The 11,719-nt window shown below is 37.2% G+C and overlaps 1 protein-coding gene across 2 annotated transcripts; it reads left to right on the top strand.

The window, feature by feature from the left end:
• The first annotated feature begins 651 nt into the window (after positions 1–651).
• Positions 652–4,976, top strand: LOC149834190 (lysM domain-containing GPI-anchored protein 1-like). Of its 2 annotated transcripts, none has more exons than XM_090010010.1 (5): positions 652–1,304; positions 4,073–4,187; positions 4,345–4,506; positions 4,591–4,622; positions 4,727–4,976. In XM_090010010.1, exons 1-5 carry the CDS (start codon positions 734–736, stop codon positions 4,972–4,974), a joined length of 1,128 nt encoding a protein of 375 aa, XP_089866136.1. In that variant the 5' UTR covers positions 652–733; the 3' UTR covers positions 4,975–4,976. The 2 variants fall into 2 exon arrangements, with proteins under 2 accessions (XP_089866136.1, XP_089866135.1); XM_090010009.1 differs by having other exon boundaries at positions 652–1,400.
• Positions 4,977–11,719: the final 6,743 nt, after the last annotated feature.

Below are 11,719 nucleotides of genomic sequence, written 5' to 3'. Positions count from 1 at the left end.
CAATAAGTCATGTCACCGTTACTTATTTTTTTAAAATTGCAAAGCTAACAAAGGGGAGCTCGACGTGGTTGGCAGGAGCTGTCAGGGGTTCTGCCTAACCCCAGCTTGCCTTTCAAAAAAAACAATGAGCATCAATGGGACAAATGGTGGCCACATTTTGAAATTATAGGGAAAACACAATACTTTAGTTGTGGTCTTAAATGGACAAAAATATCACCATATTTTCAAAATATCGTGATGTTATCATTTAGATGAAAATTGTTATGATTTTATCACAATATTTACAGGCTTAATATCATTGATCATGATATTTACTGTTTTTATCCATTTTTTTCTGTTTTTGATGTTTTATTATTATTGACTAAATTTTCCATATGAAAATGCAACAAAAAAAAAAGATAATATCACAATATCTTCATGGCCAATAAGTTGCCGCTAGAAAAGTTTGTCAGCGGCAGATAGTGAATGGTAGATACATACCGACACTAGGGAATAGAAACTCATAAAAAAGATCATGTGAATTCGTGAACTGTGGTGGTCCGTTGCCGAAACGGTCAGAATTTAAAAATTCGGGAATCTTAAACAAAGTTGGCTTCTGCCTCCCTCCTTCCCACTTTAATAACAAAAGAGACCTCTCTCTCTCTCGTTCTTCTTCCATGTCCGTTTCGAAGCCTTCCTCTTATCTTTTTGGTTCAGCTTAAAACAAAAAAAAGAAAAGGAAGGAGGCAGCAACATGCCTCCTTCACCATCATCATCGTATTTGATTCACACCAAGTTCATCTTCTTCACTCTGCTTTTCGTCTTCCCACGCTCTGGTTCTCCCAAATTCGTCATAGAGCCCTGCAACTCCTCCGATTCCTGCACCTCCTTGCTCTCATACCTCCTCCCTTCTGATCTCAAGCTCTCCGAGATAGCATCGAAGTTCCAAATCCAAGTTTCGCAGATTCTAGCATCGAACTCTTACTACCCTTCTACTCCCCAGACGGAGATCATCCCTGCCAATTCGCTTCTGAAGATCCCCATTTCGTGTCCTTGCATCAACGGCATTCGCCAGTCCGTCTCGACAGTTTACACCATTCAGCCCATCGACAACCTCGACTCGATCGCAGCCGGGTTCGGCGGACTGGTGACTGCAAATCAGATCAAGAATTTGAATGGAATTGATGCTTCCCAACCGCTGGAAATCGGAACCGGTCTGAGAATCCCGCTTCCGTGTACTTGTTTCAACAACAGCGATAATGGTGTCCCCTCGGTGTACCTTTCTTATGTTGTTGGTGATGAGGATAGCTTGAGCAGCATTGCAGGTGAGTACGGGATCACGGTCGCGGGTCTGATCTCGGTTAATCAATTAGGGAATCAAGATGTTCACCCTGGGGATATTCTTGCGGTCCCGATCGTCGGTGAGCGAATTTCTCTTTCTTAAATGTCACTGCCTGAAGTAAATTTAAGTTGTGAATGTGGTGCATCTTTGTGTCATTGTAGTGTAGTTTTTTTATTAGTTCTTTACTTCATACATGTGGAGAGAAAAGGAAATGTGAAAATCATTTGATATCCAAATTGAACATGCTAATGTTGAGTGCTACATCAGTTGATTTTAGCATTACTGATCAGTTGATGTTTTTTTATTAGTTCTTAACTTCATACATGGGGGGAGAAAATGAAATGTCAAAATCATTTGATATCCAAATTTAACATTCTAATGTTGAGTTAGTTGATTTTAGTATTTCTTATTTTGGGGGTTTCCAATATTACTGACAAGCGGTATATCACAAACTCGATATAATTTCATCATGAGTTATTTACTTCCTACAGTTGTGTATTTAATGTAAGTAGTTATGGCCAACTGACTTGGATAGATCAAACCATTCTTTTGTGTCAAATAATTGGAATGAATCAGGAAAATGTAGACATCAATAGAATGATGCAGGCAGTGTCACAGAAAAATGATATAGCGAAAAATATTTCACACTAAATGATTGCATATTCATAAACATGATGCATAATTGGTGGAAAAGAGGAACAAAACATGAAGTATAGCATTCTAATGTGTTGTTTCTTAATTGTCTCCTGGTTGCTTGACTACTAAATCTCCAAAAACAGGTAGTATGCCATGGTTTCTGTATGAAACTTATACAGTGCAATCCAAATTTCAAACAAGAAATTGGAAAAAATGTGGAAGCATGATATTTGTAAACAGACTCAGGCTGTATTATCGATTTGATTTGCTGATGCAATAAGTCAGGCTTTCATGAGTAAATGATAAACAACTATGTAGTTTGAGGTGCTTCAACAGGTGCAACAATTGTTCAATTAAATAGTTTTTGGGAGACCTCCTTTTCTAGTGTTTCTATTGAGATAGGTCTTTCAAATTTAGTTTTCACTGATAACACCAGCAATATGATCAAGTACAAGATGATTTCTCCAGCACGGGCTTCTGTAAAGGTATAGATTTTGAAACAAAGAATCTTCCTTTTCTCTCCATTTCTGAAGCAGTAAGTGAGCTTTTCTAAGGCTTGTGGAGTCGGTGTTGGATTTGAGATGAGAGGGGTTATGGGAATGGAGTTGAAAAATGGGTGATGGTAGTGAAGTTGTCAAATACATCTTCGTGAGGATCTAGTTGAAATGGGGAGATGGGAGCTATCTGCACTCTCATCTCACTTCTATCTCCCAAATCCAAGCTCCTAAACAGCAGCAGGGATAAGGGGATTCAATGAATCCCCATTTCCCCACCCACCTCCCCCTCAAATATGGCTTCCAAGCAAAGCCAAGATAATGGCAACAAATTAGACCAGGATCAACCTGGTAATCCTTGTAATTATAGCCATGATTTTAATCACTAATACATGCCAATAAAATTTTGCAGGAAACAGAGCTAATAATACTCCACATGGATATAATTGAAATGCATTTTCTTCCTTTCATGTTCATTATTTGTGGAAAATGTCAGGACTTTCTCTTGTTTTTCTCTTTTTTTTATGGGATGAAGCACCATTCTGTTTAAATATTTGCTTTCTTTAACACTATTGTTTTGTTTGTTCTCATTCTCTCACCTTAGCAATTATAGGATCATCTCTATTCCCTTGATGAAGCACATACTAGCATTCTAGAATTCGTAGAAAATCTCATTCTAGTTTCTAATGCATATTCATTGACCAATGAGATCAATCAGAAAAAATATCCATGTATGAGTTTTCTTCTATGCATAATCATGTAACAAAAATAGTCATGAGCAATCCTGATATGGCTATGAAACAATCCTTTTCTGTCAAATAGTTGGACTGAAAATTCATAAGTCTCAGAGCAAAAATCTTGATGTTCATGCACAAACATGAAAAAATGAGCAGACAAGAAAACATAATAACAAGCAATAACTTTAATTGTATTCCTTATTCTTCCACTGACAGTGTAGCTTCTCTATCAAAAGAAATCTATCTCCAGAATTTTTCAAAATGGAAGCCAAAAACATTGTGGAAAGCATTTGGCAGATTACTCACTTCAAGGTGTCTGACAGGTGCACCAATTAACCAATTGGTTTATTTTTTCATAGATATCGCCTGGTGCTTTCTGTAAATTCTCATAAATTGTAGTACTTTTTTTATCCTTCACTGTATATCACTAGCAACATGTGCATGGATCCCACCAAAACAGTTATTCTTTCAATATTATTCTTCCTCATATAGATGAGAATGGTTGGAAAAGGGTTTCCTAGGGGGTTTCACATTAATAGATTTTCTCATGATTCCCATGGTGGATGGTATTTTTCCTTCTCAATGACTGTCATACCCACTTTATACGTGATTGTTCCATGCATTTAGGACGTGGAGATCTTTATATGCAAAATTCTCACTTCCTCATGAAATGTGGTGCAACAAATGGGCCCTTATAAAGTAATTTCCAAAGTTAATAAATGTCTATTTGATTATAAAATGTTTGATAGTAAATGGAACTCAAGTAGATCTCTCTTTGTTTTTTTTTTTTTCCTTTGCAAAATTTTAGAATATATGTGACAACCAAAAATACAAGTTTTGTCAGTTGTTTAAGCTTACTTCCCCATTTGACTGTATATCTGCAGCTTGTACATCAGCAAATTTGAATTTATATTCTGACAGTCTGCTTGTTCCCAAAGGAAGCTACAGAATAACTGCTTTCAACTGCATCAAATGTAGCTGCAATTCAATTGACCTAAAGTAAGTTAGAGACACCAAAATGTTTAAGATCATTATCTCCACATTTATCAAGTTTTACATATTAATGCCAAATGTTTAAGATCATTATATCCACAGTTATCATCCTTTGCATATTCATCCCACTAATTAGTCCATGTTTGGTTTCATGATGTCTCAGCCTGCACTGTTCTTGGTCCCCCCTAGACACGTCATGCCATAATCTCCAGTGCAAAGGGAGTAATATTTTCATTGGTGATGTTTATGAAAAACAAATAAGTGCAGGGTGTAGTGTAACAACCTGTCTGTATCGTGGCTACCGTGGCCACACTATTCTTAGCAGGTACTTCCTATAGCTGTTTGTCAATTATTTTCATATTTTGAAATCAGAGGAAATAAACAGCAGTTATCTTCTACTTTGTTGCAGTTTGAAAACTTACATTCAGCCACAATGTACGGGTAAGGGTCAAATTATCATATTTTGATTCTTCAAATCTATTTGTTACTGTTTCCTTGTTTGAATGGTTACTGTAATCTGTGGTGGATTGTGATGAACAATGCAGGCAATGAAAGTCATAATACACAGATATTTGCTCCATCTCCTGCATCAAATGAGCCAAACCTTCCATTTTCCGTACCAATGTCGCCTGTTCCAGTATCTTCTCCTGTTTCTTCATTGAGCCCTGAAATTGCAGCAGTTGCCTCCATGTCCTCAGAAAAATCAATTGATCTAATTTCTCTAATTGGTGTTTCGACATTAGAACTGATTCTTTACTCAAACTTTGCAATTACTGTTCTTGGAAGTTTTTGAAAGAGTAGCATTGCTAGATCATTGCCGGTTGCATCAAAATTACCATTCTCACTTACTCATCGCCTAAGAGTGACTTAAAGAAATTTCAAACACGCAAACTATTAAGTGGGACTTTGAGAGAGACAGTTCCCATTTCCCTATGGATGAAAGTCTAATAAGTTGCTTTATAGAACTTGATAAAATTATTCCTTTTTTATGCTGCACAGTAGTTGCCATTGGGAGTTACATAGTTCATGTGGGAAATGAGAATACAGAAAAAGGCAGGGACTGAAATATATATATATAGAGAGAGAGAGAGAGAGTAATGTGTAGGTTCCAGACCATTTATCTCTCAGATCATCCCAGTCCCCTTTAAAAAACATACATGTGTTTTTTGTTTAATCTGTATTCCAACAATCATTTTAATTTTTGAGACATTGATGGACAAAATTTTGAGTTTCATTGGCCATCTTTGACCTTGAGACCATTTGGGGTTTGTCTGAGCTGCTTCTGACCACCAATGTCCCTGAATTTATGGTCAAGCGGTCTCCAGAACCCTCTTTAAAACCTAGCCATTTTACCATTGTTTAGCAATTGAACGAGCTCCATTTATTGGATGTTTTTGGGCCCTTTGGCTAACTTTTTGGCCTGTTGACCACCCATGCCCCTATCCAACTGTTTTCCCGCCTAGACCTAGCCGTTTGGACCCTTATTAGTAGTCATTTGAGTGTTAATAGCTGGCCGTTGGACTTGGGTTTATACAAACCCAAGCCCATCCCCATTTCACCATCAAGCTCAAGTGCTCTCTCTCTCTCTCTCTCAAACTTATTATAACACAAACTTGGTTTGAGTCAAGCAAGGTGGTTTTTTTAAGGTGTTCAGTCTTATTTCACTAACAATTCAGTACATAGTGAGGCAGCTATCACTGAGACAACTATCACTTTAAGGTGTTCAGTCTTACGCTTGCTTCCAAGCCTACCTTCAATTCAGCTAAGCTCTATTGCCATTTTCAACACGGGTGCATGTGTTATGTTATCCAGTGGAAAAAGCCTTATGTGCTCCTAAAGGACACATCTAAATTGAGTTTTGTTAAACTGAAATCTTAATTTTTCTATCGTGCAGCTTTGGTGTATTGTGGACGTTCGAATTTTGAAGCACTTGAACCAATCAGTTTCAATATATATATAATGAGATCCTAGCTTCATGTTCAAATCCTCCATGCTCTCTTATGAACTAAAATATTTGGGGACTTATTTTTTTTCTTTTCAAAATTTTACAATATGAACGTTTTACATGATTTACTTTATAGGTCCTGAATCATCCAATTATGATATGTGGATAGCTTTTTAGAAGGTTTGAAAATAGACGGCCCAATTTTTCTTTTAAATATTTAAAACTCATAAATGTATTTTAGGATTGAAAAACATGATTTGAGTGTTGATCTGTAGCAAATGGATCATACCAATCATATTTGCATTGTTCATTTCAGAAAAAAAGTGCTTAAAATGCTCATTAAGTATGCAGCATAGATTGTTTGTAACATTGATTGCAGGGGGTAACTGCCTAACCACTGCTGAGCGAAGGTCCCAGTGGACTGCGTGTGATGCTAAAAAGTAGTTTTATGCTAAAACCCCTCTGGCAGATGGGCAGCACTGTAGTGTGCATCTGTCTGTTCGCTCAAATGGGGGTAGGCAAGCTACCCCCACTTCTTTGTGTGTGATATATATATATATATATATATATATATATATATATATATATATATATATATATATATATATATATATATATATATATATATATTAGGTGGTAAACTCCGCTTGTGTAATTATACACTGCCGGTCCCAAGCCCGGATAAAGGAGGAGGGTTGCGGTAGGCCTGTGACAGCCAGCATAAAAACTTTGTCATATCCTATGAAAATGAACCAATATGAGAATTTCGTTGGGGCGTTCCCTACTGAGCGACGCGCTGTACTCTCTAGGCTCGGAGGCAGTGATAAATGTGCAAGGGTTGCTAGGTCGTCGCCCAGAAGCGACGCGTCACACCGGCGCCCGGGTGTGGTGTCAAATAGGCAAGGGTTCCCTCACTTTGTTGGACGGGTGGGGGTAAAGAAGTTAGTCCAAGACCATAAAATTAGGTTAGCCACTTGGAACATAGGGTCTTTAACTGGTAAGTTGGTAGAGTTAGTAGATGTTATGTGTAGGAGAAAGATTGATATTTTATGTCTTCAAGATACCAAATGGGTAGGTGAGAAAGCTAAAGTGATAGAACCTTGGGGATATAAGATTTGGTATACAGGAATAAATAGGAATAGGAATGGAGTAGGGATTGCTATGAGTCGTCAGTTTATAGATAATGTAGTTGAGGTCCGTAGGAAGGGTGATAGAATTTTACTTATTAAATTAGTATTAGGTACGGATATTATTAATATTATCAGTGTTTATGCACCTCAAGTAGGTTTAGATGATTCCATTAAGCATCAATTTTGGGAAGATTTAGATGGAGTAGTACAAGAGACATCTTATGGAGAAAAGCTTTTCATCGGCGGTGACCTTAATGGACATGTAGGCATTAGTAGGGATGGATTTGAGAATATCCATGGAGGCTATGGTATAGGAGAAAGAAATGAAAGTGGAGAAAGGATTTTAGATTTTTGTTTGTCCTATGATATGATCTTAGCAAACACTTGGTTTAGGAAGAGGGAGTCTCACCTAGTAACATTTAAAAGTGGGGTTAATACGAGTCAAATAGATTTTTTCCTACTTAGAAAGAGAGATAGGGGTTGTTGCATCGATTGTAAGGTTATACCAGGAGAAAGTGTAGCTACACAACATAGAGTCTTAATTTTAGATCTTAGAATTAGACAATGCCGCAAAAGGGATAGACATAGGATAGATCCTAGAATTAAGTGGTGGGCACTGAAAGAAGCTAAACAAGGAATGTTTGTAGAGCAGGTAGTTAAGGAAGTTGATTGGTGTCTCGAGGAGGATTCAGAATCAATGTGGAATAAGATAGCGGGTGGTATGAGAAAAGTAGCTAAGGAGGTATTGGGTGAGTCTAAAGGCGGTGCACCACTAGGTAAGGATACATCATGGTGGAACGAGGATGTCAAATTAGCTATTAAGGTTAAAAGAGAGTGTTATAGAAATCTAAGTAAGAGTCGTGATAATGAGAATTTGGAGAAGTATATGATAGCAAAGAAGGAAGCTAAAAAAGTTGTTCGAAACGCGAGGGCTAAGGTATATAAGGAGGTTTATGACAAGTTGGATACCAAAGAAGGCGAGAAGGATATTTATAGGCTTGCAAAGATGAGAGATAGGAAATCAAAGGATTTGGGTATGGTTAGATGTATCAAAGATGAAACGCAAAGGGTTTTAGTCAAAGATGAGGAGATTAAGGAGAGATGGAAAGATTATTTTGATAAGCTATTTAATGATAGTCATGCTCAAGATCTTGGAGACTTCTCCATTCCTTTTCATGAGATAAATCGTGACTTCATGCGCAAGATTCAAAAGAAAGAAATTGCAGAGGCTTTGAAGAAAATGAAATCAAGAAGGGCAGTTGGCCCAGATGGTATACCTATCGAGGCTTGGAAATGCTTGGGAGAGAAAGGTTTAGAATGGTTGACAAATCTTTTTAACTTGATTTGGCGAACAAATAAGATGCCTAATGAGTGGAGGAAGAGTACTTTGGTGCCTTTATATAAGAATAAGGGTGATATACAAGATTGCACAAACTATCGTGGTATAAAACTCATGAGTCATACTATGAAACTTTGGGAGAGGGTGATTGAGTCTAGGTTGAGGAAGGTTGTCATGATATCGGAGAATCAATTTGGTTTTATGCCTGGAAGATCAACTATGGAAGCTATACATCTTCTTAGACAACTTATTGAAAGATATAGAGAGAGGAACAAAGATTTGCGTATGGTTTTTATTGATTTAGAGAAGGCATACGATAGAGTACCTAGGGACGTTCTCTGGTGGACAATGATGAAGAAAGGTGTTTCTCTCAAGTACATTAGTATAATTAAAGATATGTATGAAGGAGTAGTAACCAATGTCCGCACTTGTGGAGGGGTGACAACCAATTTTCCGATAACGGTTGGGTTACATCAAGGATATGCTTTAAGCCCTTTCCTATTTGCGATAGTGATGGATGAGCTTACGAGATCAATTCAAGAAAATGTACCGTGGTGTATGTTGTTTGCTGATGATATTGTTTTGATTGATGAGTCTAGAGCTGGGGTTAATGCTAAGTTAGAATTATGGAGACAGACATTGGAAGCTAGAGGTTTTAAGTTGAGTAAGAGTAAGACTGAATATATGGAATGTCGGTTTAGTAAGCAACGAAGTAGTGATGGGAGTGTAGTGAAGCTTGGTGAGCAAGATATACCGGTGAATGATTATTTCAAATATTTGGGATCCATCATTCAAATGTATGGAGAAATTGATGGAGATGTAAATCATAGGATAAAGGTTGGGTGGATGAAATGGAAAAGTGCTACTGGAGTGCTGTGCGATCGTAGAATGCCATTGCGGTTGAAGGGAAAGTTTTATAGGACGACTATTAGACCCGCTTTACTATATGGTACGGAATGTTGGGCTGCCAAGAGACATCATATTCAAAAAATGAGTGTAGCTGAGATGCGGATGCTTAGATGGATGTGTGGAAATACAATAAAAGATAAGATTCGGAACGAAGAGATACGTAAGAAGGTAGGTGTTGCACCCATTGAAAATAAGATGCGAGAGAATCGTTTACGTTGGTTTGGACATATTCGGCGAAGGCCTAATGATGCTCCAGTTAGAAGGTTGGAGAAATGGGAAAATATATTAGTTAAAAGAGGTCGGGGTAGGCCTAGGAAGACTTGGATGGAGATGATAGGAAAGGATATGAATGCTTTGAACCTCACCGAGGACATGGCGTTGGATAGAAATGATTGGAGGAAAAGGATTCATGTGGAAGACCCAAAATGAATTTCTTTTTTGGTTCATATCGCTGACCCCAATTGTTTTGGGATGAAGGCGTAGTTGTTGTTGTTTGTTGTTTGTTGTTTGTTGTTATATATATTAGGTGGTAGCTACCTACCATTTTTCTAGCCTACCAGGCTTTTGAAGGATTTTTCTATTGTTTTTAAAATCTGACCATACAAATGTGATCTACATGCTTGATTTTAAGGAATCAATTCTTAGATAGTCCAATTCTGACACGCAGTTAGGTTTTTATAAGATTTAAAAATCAACTGTCTATAATTTTGATAAATATTCAATGCTTAAAAATCTTTTTTTATCGAAAAAACATAATCCAAGTGTGTCATTTTCTAGCAAATCGACCATGCTGAACATATCTACAGGGTCAAATTTGCGAAAAACAACCCGAGAACCCCTATTCACTGGTGGTAGGGTTGCGGTAGGCTCAAAAGTGGTAGGCAGCTAGTTTGTGTGGCTTCGATAGGTATTTCAGATGTACTAGATAGACACTGCAATAGAAGTAGATGCAAAAAATATCATTGGGACAAGCTTTGGTGATTCTATCAAACAGGGAGAATTCCATGGACACAATGGTTGGCATATTTTGAACACTGAATGGATAAAATGGTATTTGATATAATAATTATTTCACTATTGCTTCGCTACCTATGACACACCGACTCTTCTAACAGGGCACCGCACCCGCACCCAAGCGGGTGCGACACTTGGACACAGTTTCCTTTGTGTTAGGTAAAGTCAACCACACTCAGGTCCATTTTTATCCAAAAGTAGATTCAGTTAACCCTGATCAAGTTCATTTATCTCTCTCTCTCTCTCTCTCTCTATATATATATATATATATATATATATATATATATATATATATACACACAAATACACATAGTGTTAACCTAAAACTGTTAAAAGTTTATATATATATATATATCCTCCCCACACCCCTGCATCTGCACCCGTACCCACACCCACACATATGTGACATAGTTCGCTACCAACCTCAGTTAGTTTTGCATTAAAATTCTAACTTCTCTCATCATACCAATTCTAGGTAAAACCAAATGAGAACAAAGTTAGGTACCCAGGTTGATCAACATGTTGGATCATGCTGTATCAAGACATTTTTGTTAAGATAAACAGCCAAATTTTTTACTTCTTTTATCGCCTTTTTGAAATCTAGTAATATTGAAACTTCTTTTTGGGTGTGTTTCGGTTAAGACTACAGATCCAGAACCAAGAGCGGATCTAGATCTGGTTCATCAGAACCAACACAAAGGCTCTAGAATTTTGAATTTAGGATAAGATGTTATTGCCTCACCCAAGAGTATAGCTAGAGACATATCCAGTCCAATTCAAAGGCTCATTCATATCCTGCATTTCAAGGAGAGATTTTATTCCAACTGTATTCCTTTCAACATTTGAATTGTAACTTACCCATGTAAATTATTTATAATTGCCATACAATGAAAAGCATAAAATAGTCTTTACACACACCTATTGAGAGTTCTTTTATGGTATGAGAGATTAGTATTTGCAGCATCAGATCACGTGATCATGACAAGGATAGAAATCCTAATCATGATAAGGATAGAGGTCCTGCACAAGGCAACAAGATCGGCAACTGTTATGAAAAACATTGTGAAGATTATCATACAAAGGATAATTACCGTTATACATAAAATCATGTAGAATCAACTGTAACAGTCATGCCTAATATCACAGCTACGACTGTATAAATGTAATTGCTTGTAGCACAGATGAATAGCAATAACACATA

Source organism: Nuphar pumila, chromosome 6 (genome assembly GCF_984573655.1).
Source record: "Nuphar pumila chromosome 6, dmNupPumi1.hap1.1, whole genome shotgun sequence".
NCBI lineage: Eukaryota > Viridiplantae > Streptophyta > Magnoliopsida > Nymphaeales > Nymphaeaceae > Nuphar > Nuphar pumila.
This window is presented reverse-complemented; position numbering and strand designations above follow the sequence as displayed.